Source organism: Herpailurus yagouaroundi, unplaced genomic scaffold (genome assembly GCF_014898765.1).
Source record: "Herpailurus yagouaroundi ecotype Mexico unplaced genomic scaffold, PumYag 251, whole genome shotgun sequence".
NCBI lineage: Eukaryota > Metazoa > Chordata > Mammalia > Carnivora > Felidae > Herpailurus > Herpailurus yagouaroundi.
The window spans coordinates 1791839-1813500 of NW_024412468.1; the positions used below are offsets into that span (position 1 = coordinate 1791839).

The window sequence follows — 21662 nt, forward strand, 5'->3', positions numbered from 1 at the left end:
GTGACTGAGCCTCCTTAGGAACTGGCCTGCTGTGTGGCGCTGACCTTGGGGGATAAGACCTGCCAGAGAGCTGGTGTGGGAGGGATGCCTGTGCTGCTGCTCAAAACTGCCAACAAGTTTGGGGAGGCAGCTTTTACTGATGAAATCCCTTACTAGCTATAATTCGTTTAGAAAAAGAAGTTCAATTAAGGTAGCTTACTTATTTTCCTACAAGAGCTATATATTTTTAAGTGCGAGCTACGTATTCAGTTTTTTTTCCCCCTAACATGGCGTGAAGTTCCAGAATTTTATGATTCTTTAAGACTCAATAGCAGCTTCATAGCAAAGTTCTTAAAAGGATTTGTGTTCATTCTTTTTTTTTTTATTATGAAATTTTATTGTCAAATTGATTTCCATACAACACCCAGTGCTCATCCCAACAGGTGCCCTCCTCAGTGCCCATCACCCACCTCCCTTCCCTCCCACCCCCCATCAGCCCTCAGTTTATTTTCAGTTTTTAAGAGTTTCTTGCGGTTTGGCTCCCTTTTTTTTTTTTTTCCTTCCCCTCCCCCATGGTCTTCTGTTAAGTTTCTCAGGATCCACATAAGAGTGAAAACATATGGTATTTGTCTTTCTCTGTATGACTTATTTCACTTAGCATAACACTCCCCAGTTCCATCCACATGCTACAAAAGGCCATATTTTCATTCTTTCTCATTGCCAAGTAGCATTCCATTGTCTATATAAACCACAATTTCTTTATCCATTCATCAGTTGATGAACATTTAGGCTCTTTCCATAATTTGGGTGTTGTTGAAACTGCTGCTATAAATATTGGGATACAAGTGCCCTTATGCATCAGCACTCCTGTATCCCTTGGGTAAATTCCTAGCAGTGCTATTTCTGGGCCAAAGGGTAGATCTATTTTTATTTTTTGAGGAACCTCCACACTGTTTTCCAGAGCGTCTGCACAAGTTTGCATTCCCACCAACAGTGCAAGAGGGTTCCTGTTTCTCCACATCCTCTCCAGCATCTATAGTCTCCTGATTTGTTAATTAGCACGACCCTCGAGAAAGTCAAGATAGAAGGAACATACTTAAACATCATAAAAGCCATTTATGAAAAGCCCACAGCTAACATCATCCTCAGTGGGGAAAAACTGAGAGCTTTTTCCCTGAGGTCAGGAACACGACAGGGATGTCCACTCTCACCGCTGTTGTTTAACATAGTGTTGGAAGTTCTAGCATCAGCACTCAGACAACAAAAGGAAATCAAAGGCTTCAAAATTGGCAAAGATGAAGTCAAGCTTTCACTTTTTGCAGATGACATGATATTATACATGGAAAACCCGGTAGACTCCACCAAAAGTGTGCTAGGACTGATACATGAATTCAGCAAAGTCACAGGATACAAAACGTACAGAAATCAGTTGCATTCTTATACACTAATGATGGAGCAGCAGAAAGACAAAGAAACTGATTCCATTCACAATTGCACCAAGAAACATAAAATACCTAGGAATGAACGTAACCAAAGACGTAAAAGATCTGTATGCTGAAAACTATAGAAAGCTTATGAAGGAAATTGAAGAAGATACAAAGAAATGGAAAAACATTCTGTGCTCATGGGTTGGAAGAATAAATTGTCAAAATGTCAACACTACCCAAAGCTATCTACACATTCAATGCAATCCCAATCAAAATTGCACCAGCATTCTCCTCGAAGCTAGAACAAGCAATCCTAAAATTTGTATAGAACCACAAAAGACCCTGAATAGCCAAAGTAATATTGAAGAAGAAGGCCAAAGCGGGAGGCATCACAATCCCAGACTTTAGCCTCTTCTACAAAGCTGTCATCATCAAGACAGCATGGTATTGGCACAAAAACAGACACATAGACCAATGGAATAGAATAGAGACTCCAGAATTGGACCCACAAATGGATGGCCAACTAATCTTTGACAAAGCAGGAAAGAATATCCAATGGAAAAAAGACAGTCTCTTTATCAAATGGTGCTGGGAGAACAGGACAGCAACATGCAGAAGAATGAAACTAGACCACTTTCTTACACCATTCACCAGAATAAACTCAAAATGGATGAAGGACCTGAATGTGAGGAAACCATCAAAACCCTAGAGGAGAAACCAGGAAAAAAACCTCTCTGACCTTAGTCACAGCAATTTCTTACTTGACACATCTCCAAAGGGAAGGGAATTAAAAGCAAAAAATGAACTATTGGGACCTCATGAAGATAAAAAGTTTCTGCACTTCAAAGAGTCAACAACACTAAAAGGCAACCGACAGAATGGGAAAACATATTTGCAAATGGCATATTGGATAAAGGGCTAGTATCTAAAATCTATAAAGAACTCACCAAACTCCACACCCGAAAAATAAACAATCCAGTGAAGAAATGGGCAGAAGTCATGAATAGACACTTCTCTAAAGAAGACATCCAGATGGCTAACAGGCACATGAAAAGATGCTCAGCATCACTCCTCATCAGGGAAATACGGATTATGTTCATTCTTAATGATGGTTTTTCTGTTGCTTAAGATCGCGGATTAATCGCTAGTATAATAATTTTAGCAATGTTGGATTGAATGGCTTTTATGAACTCGGCAGCTGCACTTATCCTGACTCAAAACTTTTTTCATCAGTTATTAGGGAAGTCTCAAGTTCCTGGTAAATTTATTTTTTGGAATCAGGGAGCCCAGATGCTCTTCTCTGTTGAATGTATTTCCTCATATTTCAGGAGCTTGTTTGTAAGTCACAGCTTCGCCAACAGCGCCATCAGCAAAGAGAGGTGGTGTGTACTTTCCTGCACCACGTATCGACTTCTGACTGTTAAGTGTAGGCTGGTCCTTGTTAGAGTACCTGCTACTTTTCAAGTTCTGAGACCACTCAAGACAAAAACAAAAGGATCAAAAGACATTCTCAGTCTCTTTAGTTTTGTGACTTGCACAATGATGTCATATTTGTTATTTTTGAAGTTTATAAAGAAACGCTAAGTTCACAAATATTATAAATTTGATGTTTTGCTTACATGTGTTATCGTTTAGCAAGAAGTAAAAATGCCTCTTCATTTGAAAAATAGCTCTTAGGAAGGAAACAAACTTTTATCTTTGCTTTGTGAATGGTATTTCACGATCATGAAAGAAAAGTTGAGAAAGAATGTTTTTCTTTATTGAATAATTCTCAATAATAGGGAAGGAATGGCAGAATTTGAAAAATCATTTTTATAAATCTTAATAAAATCACTGATTCATAAAATCACGATTCCCAGTTTGAAACCACTACTTGGAAGATTGATGGGGAAATTTACAAGAGAGAGATTATTTGGTGCTACTTGAACTCAGGGACCGGCCTGCATGCCGACAGCAGTCGAGCATGCTCCCTGTGCCTCCTGATGTGTCACAGGATGAAGTACGCTTCCCGAAAATGTCTTCTAAAAAAGTGAACTTGAATCTGATCGAGATTTTAGAACTAATTTTTGGTTATCAGAAAACACCAGGGGTTAAGGGAACAAACTAAAAACACTGCATCCAGAATGTGAGACATTCTGCAGGACAACTGACTCGGTTTTATCAACCTGTTAATGACATTCAAAAAAAAAAAAAAAAAAAAAAGGAAGCTCAGAGAAACTGGTCTATGTTAAAGGGACTTAAATACATAAAACTGCATGACCTTTTGTGGATACTGATTCAAGCAATCTGAAACAAATGTTGAGGCCATCAGGGAAATTCAATATGGACCAGGTGTTACAGGACCCAAGGGAATTTTTTTAACAAATGTTTGTTTGTACTGACCCTAAACACCACTTTTCCACTTTCCTGGTTATTCTCTGAACTTCTTAACATTTTTTAAAAATTGTAATTGCATACAATATCCTGTTTCATTTGTACAGTGTAATGATTTGACTTTTGTGTAATTGCGAACCGATCACCATAAGTCTAGCTACCATCTGCTGCCACACAAAATGAATACACTATTACTGACTTTAGATCCCATGCTGTATATTATACCCCTAGCACGTAACTGTCACTGGAAGTTTGTGCCTCTTCATCGCTGTCACCCAGTTTTGTCCACCCTCACCTTCTCTGGAAACCACCATTCTGTTCTCTGCATCTAAGAGTCTGGGTTTTGTTCTCTTTTTCAGCTTCTACATATATATGAAATCATACAGTATTTGTCTTTCTTTTAGCACAGTACCCTCAAGGTACATCCATGTTGTCTCCATGGCAAGCTCTCATTCTTCATGGCTTTGTATTGCATTATATGTATGTATTATGTTCCATATATATCATGATAATATATACTTATATGTATATAAAGTAGGCACACATTTATTCACCATATCTTTATTTAGCCATCCATCTATCAGTGGACACTTACATTGTTACTGTATCTTGGCTGTTGTAAATAATGCTGCAGTGAATGTAGAGGTGCATTTGAAAAGGTGCATTTTCAAATCACTGTTTTTAGTTTCTTTGAGGAGATACCCAGACATGGCATTACTGGATCGTATGGTACTTCTATTTCTCATTTTTTGAGGAAGCTCCATACTGTTTTCCCAAGTGGTCACCCCCGTGTACATTCCCCCAGTAGTACACGAGGATTCCCTTCTTTCCACATCCTCACCAATGTATTTTTTTTGGTAATAGCAAGTCTTGTAGGTGTGAGGTGCTATCTCATTGTGGTTTTGATTTGCATTTCCCTGCTGATGAGTGATGTTGAACATCTTTTCATGTGTCTATTGGCCATCTGTAGTTCATCTTTGGCAAAGGTCTATTCAGGTCATCTGCCCAATTTTAAATCACATTGGTTTTCAGTGTTGAGTTTTATGAGTTCTTTCTAAATTTTGGATACTGACCCCTTATCAGATAATATGGTTTGCAGATATCTTCCCATTCAGTATGTTCCTTTTCAGTTTGTTGATGGGTTCCTTCACTGTGCAAAAAAGCTTTTTAGTTTGATGTGGTCCCGTCTGTTTATTTTTGCTTTGGTTTGCTTTTGTGGTTGTCAGATTCAAAAAATACCACTAAGACCAATGTTGAGGAACCTACCAACTATGTTTTCTTGTAGGACTTTGATGGTTTCACGTTTTAAATTCAAGTCTGTAATCCATTTTTAGTTACTTGTTGGGTGGAGGATAAGAGAAGTCATTTCATTATTTTCCATTTTGATGTCTAATTTTCCAACACCACTTACTGAAGAGACTGTCCTTTCCCCGTTTGGTATTCTTGCCTCCTTTGTTGTAAATTAATTAACCACATACATGTGGGTCTCTTCTTGTCTCTCCATTCTCTTCCATGGATCTGTAAGTCTACTTTTGCCAGTACCAAACTGTTTTGATCACTACAACTTGATGGTATAGTTTGAAATCAGGGAGTGTCGTAGACTCTAAGTCTCAAGTACTTTCTTGTCCAGCAAGAGAGCAGGACACAGGATTAAAAGAGAGAGATGGCTAATATCCAGGAAAAAACAAGAGCCCCTAATAAAGGTCCTTGTCCCGTATTTATTAAGATCAGAAGGCTTACAAACAAAGGCTTACAAAGAGACAAAGAAACTGGGAACATTAACTTGGGGATGCAAGAGAAAAGGAGGGTTTTGAAGATACACGGTGTTTAGGGTTTTGATCAATGTAAAATCCTGGCACCTGGCAGATGGGCAGATGGTTATTAACGGCAGGCAGGAGGTGCCGTGTCTGTGTATCTTAGCTGGCCCAGGGGATGAGACAGATAGGGGGGATAACCTCAGGGTTGACAGGCTGCCTTTTCTTTTGTTAATCATCTCTGCTCTGGGCTGCTTCACCCGTAGCGCAGTCGTCTATAGCCCTATTTACCTGTTTATCTAACTTGGTCCTTTCCTCCTGTGAAAGCAGATTTCTGCTCTAGTACTAAATTGGGGGGCATTTTCATCCTGATTCCTAATCTTGCTTACCTCATATACCTTTGTATTGGGTGCCTTTGCTCCCCTGTCTATTCTGGGGCCTTTGCCCCTCCCTCTCTGTTCTGGGATCCCTGGCCTGTCCCTCCTTTATTCTGGGCATCTTATTTTGTTTACCCAGGCTTGGGTGAGGGCACCCCATGGCTTTGTAATTCTTTATGCCTTGTTAACCCATTGGTGCAAGCCCAGGGAATTTCTAAGCTTATTCCCCACAAGGGAGCATGTTGCCTACAGCGTTATTCTTCTTTTCAAGACTGCTTTGGCTGTTCAGGGTCATTTGTGGTTCCATACAAATTTTAGGACTGTTTGTTCTGGTTATGTGAAAAATGCCATTGGAATTTATATAGAGATTGTATCGATTCCTTAGATTGCTTTGGGTGGTGTGGACCTTTTAACATTTGTTCTTCCCATCCATGAGCATGGAAGGTCTTTCCATTTATTTGTGTCTTCTGTTTCTTTCATCTGTCCCATTGTCAGTGTATGGTGTATTTTCACCTCCTTGATTATATTTATTCCTAGGTACTTTATTCTTTTTGATCAAATTATAATGTCTCTTTCTGATGTTACGTAATTTGTGTATTAGAAACACAACAGATTTATGGATGTTGATTTTGTATCCTGCAACTTTATTGAATTCATGTACCAGATCTAACAGTTTTTCCATTAATTCTTTAGCTTCCTGTATATAGTATTGTTATGTTCAAATAGTGACACTTTTACTACTTTACAATTTAGATACTTTTTTTTTTCCTTGCCTAATTCCTGTGGCTAGGTCTTCCAATGCTGTGTTAAATAAAAGTGGCAATAGGGGGCATCCTTGTCTTGTTGCTGTTCTTAGGGGAAAAGCTTTGATCTTTTTTTCATCGAGTGTGTTGTTAGCTGTAGGAGTGTCCGATATGGGCTTTATTATATTGACATATGTTTCCTTTTTACCCACTCTCTTGAGAGTTCTTTAAACCAGATATAGATGTTGAATTTTGTTAAATGCTTTTTCTCCGTCTATTGAGATGATAATAGGATTTTTAACTTTTAGTTAAGTGATACCACATGGATTTGCAGACGTTGAATCATCGTTACATTCCTGGAATAAACCACACTTTATCATGAGTTATCATCCTTTTAATGTATTATTGTGTTTGGTTAACTTTTTTTTGTTTGTTAACATTTTATTGAGGGTTTTTGCATCTATGTTTATTAGTGATATTAGCCTGTAGTTTTTTTGTAGTCCATCGCTCTACCACTGAGCTATATGGCCATGACCTGTAATTTTTTTGTAGTGTTCTTGTGTGCTTTTCTTACCAGGCTGACACTGGCCTTGCAAAGGGTGTTTAAAAACTTTCACTCCCATTCAGTGTTTTGGAAGAGTTTGAAAAGGATAGTTATTAAATCTTGTTTGAATGTTGGGTGGATTAATCCACTACCTATATATTTTTCCATTGAGATTATTACTCTCATATTTTTCGTTACTAATTACTGCCATCTTTTCAGTTTAAAGAAATTTCTTTAACATTTATTGTACATCCAGTTTAGCAGTGAAGTTCTTAGCTTTTGCTTATCTAGAAAATTCTTTTTCTTTCATTCAATTCTTAATGATAACCTTGCCAGGTGGAGCATTCTTGGTTGGAAGATTATTTCCTTTTAGCACCATTGAATGTGTCATGCCCCTCTCATCTGCTAATGTGAAGAAATTGATGGTAGCCTCATGGGGTTTCCCTTGTATGTGACAAGTTTTGTTTTTTTTTTTTTTCCTTGCTCCTTTAGGGCTCTCTCTTTATCCTTAACTTTTACCATTTTATTTATAATATGTCTTGGTCTAGATCTCTTTGGTTTCATCTTATTTGGAACTTTGCTGGCTTTTCTGTCCATTCCCTTGCCCAGATTAGGAGGTTTTCACCCCTTACTTTTTCTGTTAATTTTTTTTGTCCCTTTATCACTCTCTTCTTCTAAGATCCCTATAATGTGGATATTATTCTGCTTGATGTTGGCCTCCACAACATTTAAGATGTATTCACTTCTTTTAATTCCTTTTTCTCTTTGTTGCTCTATCTGGGAGAATTCCGTTGCTTTGTCTTCCAGTTCACTGATGTATTCTTTTGCTTTATCCAGTCTGCCATTAAGCATCTCTAGTGTATTTCTAGTGCAATTATTGTATTCTTTAGCTCTGTGACTTGTGTTTGGTGCATTCTTACATTTTTTATCTCTTTTTTTTTTTTTAATTTTTTTTTAACGTTTATTTATTTTGGGGACAGAGAGAGACAGAGCATGAACGGGGGAGGGGCAGAGAGAGAGGGAGACACAGAATCGGAAACAGGCTCCAGGCTCCGAGCCATCAGCCCAGAGCCCGACGCGGGGCTCGAACTCATGGACCGCGAGATCGTGACCTGAGCTGAAGTCGGATGCTTAACCGACTGAGCCACCCAGGCGCCCCGATTTTTTACCTCTTTGTCGAAAGTCTCATGTCTTCATCCATTCTTTGAGTTCTTTATCATCCTTATGACCATTTGACTTCTGTATCAGGTATATATTTGGCTTTGTTTCATTAAGTTCTTTTTTAGGGAATTCTGTCTTTTTCATTTGGAATGTATTCCTCTATGTCCTCATTTTGCCTGTGTGTATTTCTCTGTACTAGGTGAAACAGCTTCAAGTCCCATCCTTGAAGGAGTGGTCATATGTAGATCATTCGTGGATCCCAGGTGCACATTCTGCCATGGGCACCAAGGCCCGTACTCCGGGAGTGAAGAGTCTGTGGTAGAACCCTGACTGCAGTGTTAGGTGGGCGGGACCCCCACCGAGCTGTCCATCGGCCACGGCTATGGGGGAGAATGAGAGGGGAATCACATGCCCCCAGATGGCTGTGATAGGGCCACATTGAGAGGGGGTGAGGTGCTTGCCTGGCTGTTAGATATGTGGCTGTGTTACCAGGGGCAAGACACTTACCCTGTCACTGTTATGCAGCTGTAGCACAGTCGGCTGGGACCACACTTGGCAGTGCTAGAAGGATAGAGAATGATTGCCAGAATTGCACCTGCTAGTGTCGGCATTAGCAAGGTGGAATGAGATTGCAGAAATGATGCCCACAGTGCTTTGTCCCCAGTAAGAGTCCCAACTTGTCCCTGTCTTTCCAGCTGTCAATTTAAGGTTAGCAAGTAGGTCTCCTTCACCAGTGATCTAGGTGCTGTTCAGACTGCTGCTTTTGCACTTGGTCTGGGGTGGGTGTCTTCTTCAGGAGCTGTCTTCTGTTTCAGATGTTTCTGTTTCTCCTTTTTAACTATTCATTGCTTTCCAAAGCCCAACATTTGCAGGGCTGTGTCTTTGGTATAGGGCCCAAGGTTTGGGTGCCTCATGGGGAGGAAATACTTCTCTGGGGAGGTCCCTCCTGATTGTGGGGTTTTTAGCAAGGGATGTCTACCTCTTCTACCCATCTTGAGGCAGCTCTTGTAACCTGTGTTTGAGGAGGCACCGTTCATCAAGTTTTCAGAACTTTTTCCAAGGACATGATTCCATATGTAGCCATAGATTTGTTGTGTCTGTGAGACAAGTTGAGTTCAGGATTTTCCTACCCTGCCATCTTGAAATACGTCCTGCTAACGTTGTTTTAATAATTACCTTTTTGGGCGCCTGGGTGGCGCAGTCGGTTAAGCGTCCGACTTCAGCCAGGTCACGATCTCGCGGTCCGTGAGTTTGAGCCCCGCGTCAGGCTCTGGGCTGATGGCTCGGAGCCTGTTTCTGATTCTGTGTCTCCCTTTCTCTCTGCCCCTCCCCCGTTCATGCTCTGTCTCTCTCTGTCCCAAAAATAAATAAAAAACGTTGAAACAAAAATTAAAAAAAAAAAATATTACCTTTTTTCAGTTTTTACAGCTTTATTGAAGTTAATTGATATTTAGTATCAACACATTTAGAGGGTATGATTTGATAAGGCTTTACATACATACATATATATATATATACATACATGTATATATATACATGTTAGAACCTCACAACATGAAGATAATGAATATTCCCATCACTCCTGAAGTTTTCTGTAATGCTGGAGTCTCTTCCTCCTGTCCCCCCTCCCCTGTCCCCTTCCACTACTGATTGCTCTTTTGTCATTTGCGGATTCATGTGCATTTTCTAGAGTTTTACTTAAAAGTATTATACAATTAAGTACGCCCCTCTGTCTGGCTTGTTGTTCAGCATAATTATGTTGGTTGTGTGTATCAGGAGTCTGTTCCATTTTCTTGCTGAATGGACGTACCACAGTTTGCTTATTCATTTGCTCCCTGAAGGACATTCCTATGTCCAGCTTGAGGCTTTACTAAAGTGACGCTGCCACTCATTTGAGAGGCTGCAAATACATTTTTTTTTTATTTGTGTGTTTGGATGTGTATATATAACATAATATGTTTGTCCGAAGTTGTATATAAAACATTACTATGTATTATTCATAATTGAGTGTTCAGCCTCCTACCTTGGTATTTAAAACTGGTATATTTTTCTAGTCCCAGTAAAATTGAAACATCTTCGTTGAAAGGGAAGTTCATATCTAATTTGCTTAATTAGATTGTATAAGCTAGGAGATCTCCTGAAATTTTAATTTCAGGCTTTCAATATATTGCCTTGAAAAAATGGTGATATGAGTTCTTAACATGGTGGAGTGAATGTACATTTCCTTTTTGATCTTGAGTGAAATCTCATCTCACAAATCACAGTTTGGTCTTGTGTGTGAGCAGCATAAATATTTTTATTGAAAGACGTGAGAGACGTAGAGGACGGTTTTTTCCTTCTTATTAACATAAAGATAAACTTCCGATGTTCTTCCAGAGCCCATTCTCACGTGTGAGTGACTGCTTCCTTTCTGCGGCATGTGGGAGTTGAGCAAGGCTTGTTACACCCTGTTGCACTGGGGACGCACCCCGCGGGAGTGTGAAGATCTTAGGGGCGGGGGTGAGAGTACTGACTGAGGAACATTTTAAGGGTTCCCCAGTTACTGTTGATAAAAGACATAATACTTGAGCTGAAGTTAAAAAGTATTATTATGTAATAAATTTCTATTTATTTCAACTACAAGTAGAAAAATATATAGTGTATATAGCATGAATATAATATATGTGAAAACATTATAAGTTACTTCATTTTTTGCTAAATTGTATTGTCTGGGAAAATGATTCAAACTTTTTTTTCTTTTCCAGTCTCTCCACATTTAACTGCCTTTTCTTGTTTCTTGGGGTAGCTAGATCCCTGTGTGCATTATTGAATAAAAGTCATGATAGCCAACATTCCTGTCTTGCTCTGATTTTAAAGGGTTTCTAACATTTGATTATAGATTTTAATACTTGCTGTGTTTTGTGGATACCATTTTTAAGCCTGCATTAATCTGCTTGGGCTATTTTAACAAAACACAGATCTTTCTTGGCTTACGGTGTGATGTAACATCTTGGCCAACCCCTCATGAGCTGACAGTATTGTATTGTAAGTGGGATGCGTTTGATACACCTGATCTAGTAACATCATGGCTTCCCTCGCCTCTGCTAAGCGTGCTCAGAACACTTACATGAGCCTACCGTCAGGCAGTCTTCTAATGCGAAACGTATTGTATAATAAGGTGTTGAATGTGCGTGTAATCACTGAGTCCTGTTCTGACACTGAAGAACACAACGGTTGTGAGTGTGTCCGTTGTTCACTCTTGTGATACCCTTGTTTACCACACTGCCGCCAGCCTTGTGAGAGAGCATTGTGGCGCCTGTCCAGAGCCCAGGAGAAGATCAGAATTCGATACGTGGTTCCTCCCGAGGTAGGATGTATCACGTTGGCATCATCGTCAGGTTGAAAGTGTTCAGTCGAGCTGTCCCAAGCTGCGGCCATCTACCACAGACAGGGCAGCTGAAACTACAAAATGTATTTTTTCACAGTCCTGGAGGCTGGGAGTCTGAGATGAAAGGGCCGGTATGTTCAGTTTCTGGTGCTTGTAGATGGCAGTCTTCTCACTGTGGCCTCGCATGGCTTTTCCTCTTTGCATGTTTGCAGACAGACCGAGGTCGATTGAGAGCTCTCTGCTGTCCCTTCTTCTGCGGAGACTGGCACTGTCAGCTCAGAACCCCACGCATGGGACTTCATTTAGCCTTAACTGCTTCCTCAGAGGCCCATCTCCAAATGCTGGGGACGCGAACTTAACTCTGAATTTCGCTGGGAGTGCAGACACTCAACCCACAACATGGGTTCAAGGAGTTTTCTGCTTTTCTTGATGATTCCGTTAGTCTTCGCTGCACAGCCAGCCATCCCAAAACTTTGTGACTTGAAACAGTCGTATTTATTGCGTGACTTTTTTTAGGATTCTGAGGGGAGGCTGCGTGATTTCTCCGCGTCCATCTTTGGCATTGCACACGAGGCTGTCCACATCTGCGGGGCTGACGGGGCTGGGAGGCCCGAGGCAGCCTAGTCATGTGTGCAGATGACCCTGGCTCCCGGCTGGGGACATTTGGTTTCCTCTCCCAGAGGCTGGTGTGCTGTTTCGGGGCCCCAAGGCCAGAGCGGGAACTGCTAGTTTTCTTCAAGTGAAGGCTTTGGAAGTCACGTGTCGCTTCTGCCGAGGTCTGTTAGGCAAAGCGTGTCGGCAGATGAGCCGGCTTACAGGTGGTGGGGCAGACCCTCTAGGAGCAGGCAGAGCAGAGGATTTCCATTGCGGATTCCAGTTTTTCCTCTCCTCCGTTTATGTGGTGAATTATATTTCCTGTGATTAAACCATCCGTTCAGAATTGTCGTGTGTCTTTTTTAGAGGTTGATTGATACTTATTTGTGTCTGTGTTCAGGATTAAAATTGATCCTTGAACATCTTTTATTTCTGGTAGTGTTTTTCCTAGTCTCTGTTACTTGACTCGAGGATTGCTGCCTCGTTTCTAGTCCCTGAGGGGTTCGTGTGCGATCTGAGCTCCTGTGACGTCAGATCCCTCAAGTGAACTGCTGGTGTCTGCGGTTAAGACGGTGGTTTTTAACTTTCCATTTAATTTTTTAAACTATGCCCCTGATTTAGTTTTGCTGTTATTTCTTGGGGCTCTTTTATTAGTTTATATATTCCTAGGAATTTCTGTTGGCCAAATTTATAACTTTTTATGGCATAAAACTATTCAAAATAATCTCATTAATGTCTTTTAGTCACTCCTGTATGTGTAATTATATTCTTTTTAAAATTGGATTTTAAGGGGCACCTGGGTGGCTCAGTCAGTTAAGCGTCCAACTTCGGCTCAGGTCATGATCTCATGGTCAGTGAGTTCAAGTCCCACATCAGGCTCTGGGCTGACAGCTCAGAGCCTGGAGCCTGTTTCAGATTCTGTGTCTTCCTCTCTCTCTCTGCCCCTCCCCCACTCACTTGCTCTCTCTCTCTCAAAAAATAAACATTAAATTTTTTTTAATTGTATTTTTAAAATAAACTTTTAACTCATTTTATCTTTATCTTATATCACCCAGTATACTCAGAAATCTCATGATTTTCTTAGTCCTTTCAGTAAACTTTTTTTTTTTTCAAGACAGAGAGCATGAGCAGGGGAGGGGCAGGGAGAGAGAGAGGGGGAATCCCAAACAGGTTCCCTGCTGTCAATGCAGAGCGCCATACAGAGCTAGAACTCAAAACTATGAGATAATGACCTGAGCCGAAATCAAGAGTCAGACACGTAACTGACTGAGACATCCAGGTGCCCGTGACTTTTGGTTTTTTATCTGCTCTCTTTTCTATCAGTTGTCTTTTCATTAAATATTTTTTTCTCCTTTTACTTCCATCTCCATTTTCAACTTTGTTATTTAAGTTTGGCTCAGTTTTAAACTTTGTGTCTTTTTAAACATAAGCCTTTGCTGCTTTAATTTCTTCCAGCGTCTCATTCACTGAAGTTTGATGGTGTTGATGTGTGGAATGTTCGTGATGATGGTGTTTCCAGCAGCCCACACTGTCAGCCCGAAGCCGTGGTGGAGCACACTGTGTGTCCCAGTCATTCCAATCTGGGTTTCTAGGTCTTAACGTTGGAACTCTGACCCTTAGGAACTGGACTCACATAGGGGACATTTTACAGAGTGATTGACCAGTATGGCTTACAAGTGTCAAGGGTATGAAAGCCTTTCCTTGACTTTCATTGTTTTGGGTGGGACTACAGATAAATTACAACTCAATACGATCCCAGATTCTCCTCAAACAGAAAAAGGACATTCGTGGAAAAATTGGTGAGGTTGAAATAGGGCTTGTAATAGCTTAGTTGGTAGTACTGTGCCTTTGTTAGTTTCCTGGTTTTGATCATTGTGCGCTGATTGTAAGATGCTGATGTAGGGGGGCACGGTGAAGTCTCTGAAGGGAGTTCTCTGTACTATTTGTGCAACTTTTCTGTCAATCTGAAAGTCACGCATAATAGCAAGTAAATCAGCAACGCAAGCTCCAGGCCCTTTCGGAAGGGCCGATGTCACAGGGCAGATGCTGCCTTCTGGATGCATAGGTCTAGATGAGCTGCACCACCATGGTTCACTCAGGGGCGTGGAATCACGGTATTGTATGCATGAGACTGTGAGAACGCTGCACTAGCCACACTGGATTAAAATAAAATACTTAATGGTAAAAATACAGACTTCCCTTAATGTTCCAGGTACTTCAGCTATAAATCTTAAAAGGTTTTTTGTTGATTCTGTTGTGTAATTGTGGTTTTACACGTGCTGTGTTACAGGATTTCTCCAGGTGTTTCATCTGACGCATCCCTGGAAACAAATATGTGATCTGTTCAGTTTCTCTGAAAGTCCATTTTCTCATCTGTAAATTGAGAGTGTTTGTTTTCAAATATTGTATTCCCTCTCATTCCAAGAAGGATGACACCAGAGGTGACTTAGAAAATGTAAGCAGTCTGTCAGTGTAACATTAGTACTGGACAAAGTCAGCCACAGAGAAGACAAGGGAAGGAAAGGAAAGCCAGGGAAGCATTTTATGCCAAGAGAAGGCAAAATGAACAACAAAGTAAATGTGTTGTTTGTGGAGAATCCCACCCTGTTTGACACCATTTTAATGGAGTGTTAGCAAATAAAGTACTTTTTAAAAAATATTTATTTATTTTTGGGAGACAGAGGGACAGAGTGCAAGCAGGGGAGGGGCAGAGAGAGAGGAAGACACAGAATCCGAAGCAGGCTCCAGGCTCCGAGCTGTCAGCACAGAGCCTGACGCGGGGTTTGAACTCACAAACCGTGAGGTCATCACCTGAGGCAAAGTCTGACACTCAACCAACTGAGCCACCCAGGCATCCCCAAAGTAGTTTTTAATTGGTTTAAAATGTAAATAATGGGAAGATTTTATTACCTGTGCTTTTTAAAAAGATAAATAAATATGTGAGATTTTGTAAAAACAAAAGATGGTCCACAATTCTAAGTTATAGGTCTATTCTCATGGTAAAAATATATCATTATGTATATGAACTCTCTTTTTATTAATCTGTTTGTTTAAGATTATAGTATATTATCATAGTGTTATTAGGAAAAGCAAACCTCACATATTGTTTTTCTAGGACAGAAAGCATGGCCTTTTGAGCTGGCAAGTATTTTATTCTTAAAATCGTTTTTAGCATCTTGTAAAAAAGTTTGCATCTCTTTTCCTTTAGACATCCCTTTGCATCCTTATTTGTTTTCTGGCTTGTTTGACAAATTTAAAATACAAATAAGTGATAGCGAATGTTAGCAGAGTTAAAATAGCACTTCTTCTGACTACCAACTAGCGGTGTTTTGTGGTGTGGCAAAGTTGATGAATTAGCCGCTGTTGTAGGGTTCAGCTAGAGCAAATGAAAATAATTTATCAGAAAAACAAAGAAAATGAAACCCTGAATCACCATGATTTTTTCAAGATTGGAGAATCAATCAAAAGCTCTAGAAGTAACTTGAGTTTTACAGCATGATGGTGGATGTTTAACAATTGAGTAGTGTGTTGATTTTGAAAGATTTATGGCCCTTATTTTGTTAAGAACTTTACTAATACAAGCATCCAACAAATATGAAATATAGCCCAATCTGTTCAAAAAGGAAAAACAATCTACATCCTTCAAATCTTGCAATCTACATCTTTTATTTTTCAAAAAATAAAACAGAAATGTAGTCAGCATGCTGCAAAGGTTGGTGTTAAAAATAGTAGCTTTGGAAAACACGTGCCTCTCGTTTTGGGTTTATTTTATGTCAGAGAAGCACTGAGAGCATAATTTTGACATTGAGTTGAAGTGCTTGTAAAGAGCAGCCCGCAGATACCGCGCTGATTTTGTCCCCACCCCGATACCTCCAGCCCAGTATCAGTACCCTCATTACCTCTGCCTCGTTGCTGGAGAAGTAGCAAGTCAGTTATCTTTGCCGAAGCCCACGTCACAGAGCACGGTGTTAGGAAATGTGTGTGAGTGGATTTCGATGGGGATCAGCAGAAAGTCGCGGAAGGGGCGCCCCCAGTGGGAAGCACTGTGTACCTCGCCTGGTTTGCACCCCGCCCCCCTGTCCGTGCGTCTTTCATTAGAGTCTTCGTGCAGAAGAAACGTTTACGTGGCAACTTAACGTTAATACAGAGCACGAAAACTTGGGTTTGTAATGATTTGTACCAACAAATAATTACTTAAAATTGTTTTGCTCTTTGATGTAGTGTGGTATGCTCTTTACTATCTTTCCTACCATTGCCTCTTTTCAGAAAAACGATCTTTAATCAATCAGCATGTTGAAATTATAAAGTTGAGTCAATCAAACGAAATATATTTTTCTTTATTTTTTAACTGCTTACGTAAATCAGTTACATGTTAAGGCAATTGAATAGAGATAATGGGATTAAAACTTGTTTATATTTAGTCTCTATTTTTATAAAACAAATATAGCTATTTTTGGACCCATACTATTTCTCTCTTTTCAATTTTTTCTGCTTATTATGTTTTTATTTTAGGTTATTTCACAGTTGAGGATCTTGGGCAGATCAGTAACAGCTGGTTGCAAATTTGATAGAGAAATCTGGTCTAACGAACTCTCCCCTGTCCTCAATCTCTGGAAGAAACTAAACCAGGTTAGTACTGGAACAGTATTCAGATCGGGCCCCCTTTTTTCTCCCTGTCCTTTTTTTCCAGTTTTATCCCCAAATTTTCCCTGATGGTAAAATTCTGTGTCGATCTGCCTCTTATGTACACCAGTGTCCTGGAAGGAGGTGGGGACATAATAGTAACAGAATCAGATCAGCCCAAGAAGTGGGGTGACCCGTGTGATTGTCATATCCTGGTGACATGCCAGGTCATCTCCTGTACCTGCTGTACATCACTGTATTCACTGCTTGCCTTGTCTTTCCTCTTTCTGTAAAGTCAGTGCCTGCTGGTGAAGGTGGTATGTTTCACAGAACTGACAGTGCTGAGGACAAACAGTTCATCGGCTGGAACCCATTTAGTTTTGTATTGTAGGGTAGTTACGGTAGATGATAGAGTAGTTGCTCACGAGGCTGTCGTTAGCATATTGTGGTTCCTGTTCTTATTGAATAGGGATTTATTCTTTCGAATTCAAAAACAAAACTATACAGTCCATCAGTTTAGTGTTAGTGTAAAAATGCCTCTATCTCAGGTCTAACCTTTTAAAATGAGGGATGTCAAATAGAGCTAATTTCAGAACCTATGAAAAAGGTTAAAAACTTCTAAAAATTCAGAATCCTCAAACCTTACAGTATTGTGATTTTGAGTTGTTATGACATTCTCAACACATGGGGATCATCAGGAATCCCAGGAAGCACTGACCCCAGCTCACTGGGATCAGTGCTTCCATTCGGATCGCCCCACTGGTAAAGCTTGACACAGTCAGTGTGAGGGGCGTCTAGCAGGGACAGCGCTTCATGCCCTGGTGTCCTGCGCCGTGCTCCCCTCTGCCCTGGCCGTACAAGGAATCACCTTGCTCGTATTCCTGATATGGAGTCATGGTCCTGATCCGTTCTTTGTACTGGTTCACAGGAGAGTTACTATTCTTAAACCAGCCTTTGCTTTCCTTTAAATTAATAACCAGGAGGGGAAGTGTGGGAAGTTAAATGCATTTAGTGCCACATTCCTTTATTATACAGGGAAATTTGACTCCCTTTTTCCCTCAGAAGGCTTGATTTTACAAAGAAATTGTATTTTATAATTTTGGGATTATGTTTGTATTATGTTTGGATTTAGCTTTCTGAGTGATGTTTACGTTGTTTGAAACTAAAGGAAGAAGGAAGTAGAAAATGACCATGCATTTTGGGTTAATTTGAGCCTTTATGAATCATGAACTGGTTTTATCATAAACTGCAACAGAAGCAGGGAAGAACAAATGACTTCTGCTTTGTGAGGTGAACTTGAATGTGAGACATCACTGAGAATGGTTGGCCAGCACTCACATCTATAAGTGCATAGGCACTAAGCGTGTGTGAACTTTCTTTTGTGTGAAATGTAGTCCTGGCACTGGGAGCTGCGGGAGAGTCAGCGTCCTCTCAGGTGGCATCAGATGGGTGGGTGTGGGAGAGACAGGCGTGTTCGACATTGCTCAAGGTCTGTCTGGATCGAGCATAAGGACCACTTTCCATTACGAAGACAGGATCAATGGGGTATCTCAGCCATGCTGGATAGCAATTTCAAGTTGTTAGGGGTGTGTGTGTGTGCACCACAGAAAGAGAGAGAGCAAGCGAGAGAGAGCACAAGCATGCTACCAAGACTAGAAACAGACCTCACAGTCTTTTGCCTTGGGTAGTTTGCACACGTTAACAGTGTTTGTTCTTTGAATCCATGAGCACGGGATGTTTTTCCTTTTTCCTTCCCGTGCCATCCTCAGTGTCTTTCATCATTGCTTTCCGGTTTTCACAGTACAGGTCATTGACCTTCTTGGCTAAGTTTATTCCTAGGTATTTGGTTATTTTTGGTACGCTTGTAAATGGCACTGTTTTCTTCATTTCTCTTTCTGTTACTTCATTGTTAGCGTAGAGAATTGCACCTGATTTCTCTATGATTTCTTATCCTGCAACCTTATTGAATTCATTTATTGAGTAGTTTTTTTGGTGGCATCCTTTGGGTTTTCTATATATGGTATCGTATCGTCTGCACATAGCGGAAGTTTATTTCTTCCTTATGAAGTCAGATGCCTTTTATTTCTTTTTCTTGTCTGAATGCTGTGACTGACTTCCAGTAGTGTATTGAATAGAAGTGGTAAGAGTGGGCATCCTTGTCTTCTTCCTGAACGTAGGCTAAAAGCTCTCAGTTGTTCACCCTTGAGTACGGTGTTACCTGTGCATGTTCTTATGTAAGGCCTTTATTATGTGGAGGTATTTTCCCTCTAAACCTGCTTCCTTGAGGGTTTTTATTTATTTTTATTTTTTTTTATTTATATATGAAATTTATTGTCAAATTGGTTTCCATACAACACCCAGTGCTCATCCCAAAAGGTGCCCTCCTCAATACCCATCACCCACCCTCTCCTCCCTCCCACCCCCCATCAACCCTTAGTTTGTTCTCAGTTCTCAACAGTCTCTTATCATGGAAGGATGTTGTACTTTGTCAGATGCTTTTTCTGCATCTATTGAAAGGATCATGTGGTTTTTACCCTTTGTCTTGTTGATGTGGTGTATCATGTTGATTGATTTGTAAATACTGAACCAGTCTTGCATCCCAGGAATAAATCCTCCTTGGTTGTGGTGAATGATTTTTTTAATGTGGAATTGGATTCAGTTTGCTAATACTTTGTTGAGGATTTTTATATTGATGCTCATCAGAGTTATGGGCCTATAGTTCTTATTTTTCTTGTCTTTATCTGGATTTGGTGTCAGGGTCATGCTGGGCTCATAGAATGAATATGGAAATTTTTCTTCCTTTTCTATTTTTTGTAGTAGTTGGAGAAGAAGAGGTATTAACTCTTCTTTAAATGTTTGGTAGAATTGATGTGTGAAGCCATCTCGTCCTGGACTTTTGTTTGTTGGGAATTTTTTGATTACTGATTCAGTTTCACTGCTGGTAATCGGTCTGTTCAAATTTTCTATTTCTTCCTGCTTCAATTTTAGGAGGTTATGTGTTTCTAGAATTTTATCCATTTCTTCTGAGTTGTCCAATTTGTTGGCATATAATTTTTCATAATATTCTTTTATAATCCTTTGTATTTCTGTGCTGTCAGTTGTTACTACTCCTGTTTCATTTCTGGTTTTGAGTCCTTTGTGTGTGTGTCTCTCTCTCTCTTTTTTGATGAGTCTAGCTAAGAGTTTTCAAAGAACCACCTCCTGGTTTCATTGATCTATTGTTTTGTTAGTTTCTATATCATTTATGTCTGTTCTCATCTTATATTTTCTTCCCTCTATTGATTTTGGAATTGTTTGTTCTTTTTCTAGCTCCTTTACGTATAAGGTTATTAGGTCTTTTTACTGAGGAAGTTCACTGTTAATCCAATTCTTATTTCTTTGTAACTGATTAATATTTTTCCTCTAAGAATGTTCTGTCTCTTATATCCTTACGTTTTACCATAGTATAAACAGGTGTGGATTTGTTTGTATCTGTTTGTTTGATAATCTGAGCCTTTGTACTGGAACCTGTTTAGCTCCATTTCCAACACCAGCTGGACTACATGCTGTGTCATATCAACTACCTTGCTAACCATGACTGTGGCTTCATATTGCTGTTTTTAGCCCTGAAGTGGTGACGTGTTGGACAGTGATCCATTCAGGGCGGTGGTAAAGCCAGCAACCCTGAATTCTCCCTTGCCTCACCCCAGCCTGGGGCCCAGCCCTCTTCAGCGGTTGGTCCCCGTACCCTACTGTTTACAAGGGTCTCCCACATGTTCCCATTCTCAGGGTCCCATCTTCTGGTGTAGTGTTCTCTTGTTGTGTCCAAGACAGGATTCGCAGGTGGGACATAGTTTGCTCTCCTGTCTGGAAACAAGCGTAACTTTTAAAATTTCATTCTGATTTTTGTTTGTAAGATACATATAGATTATTTCAAAATTACCATTATGTTAAACTCATAGTGGCCATATTAATGTAGCGAGTATCTTACACTTCATTCTGCTACAATTTGTTTTTTATCTCTTCCGTTTCTTTCCTGAATTTATTGTCATAATTTAGACTTCTGTTCTCTCATATGGATAACAGAAAACTCCAGATTTGACTCTCCTTCTAATAGATACTTTCTGAAATCATATTTCTTATTATTATCACATTAATTTTACTAAGGGAAAAAGAATTTTTCACCACATGGCTCCATATCCAACCTTACTTCTAAGCTTCTTTCACACTCTAGCAGACCTGAGTGCTATGTGCACAAACCACCTCAGATTTGTGTATGAGGAGTTTCCGAGGGCTGTTTCCATATCCTTGAATAGGCTCATCATGCCAGCCACCAGTGATGGCCAGATAAGATCCCTGCATTTTACTCCTTTCCCTCTCCATGTTTCCCAATACTAATTTATAACTTGCACAACAATTCTCATGAAGGTTGTATTTTAAACCAGGCAAATTAAGATGTGGCCCTTAGGAATAGGAATTCTGTTTTGTAAGAGTTTTGAAATTTATGCATATAAATGTTTCAAATGCAACAACTTAGTACTACATTCCTTTTTTAGTTTTTCATCATTATTTCTATGAGGTTATGGTTAATTACTAGCTAAACTTAAAGGTTAACTATATCTAAGCAATAATAATAATTTTTTGAAAAGTAATTATAAGGGAGTCACCGAGGTCCTAATCTTTTCCCATTAAATAGGTAGGAGACATTAATTGAATCACTTCTGGACTCTATGTTAGCTTT

The 21662-nt window shown here is 39.9% G+C and overlaps 1 protein-coding gene across 1 annotated transcript in view; it reads left to right on the forward strand.

Moving 5' to 3' along the window:
• The window catches only part of DYNC2H1 (dynein cytoplasmic 2 heavy chain 1), a 351138-nt gene that overhangs the window by 227177 nt on the left and 102299 nt on the right, over window positions 1-21662 (forward strand). Inside the window, exon 84 of the mRNA XM_040460797.1 lies at window positions 16832-16948. Within this exon, the coding sequence (XP_040316731.1) occupies window positions 16832-16948 (117 nt within the window). The remainder of the gene's footprint in view (window positions 1-16831; window positions 16949-21662) is intronic.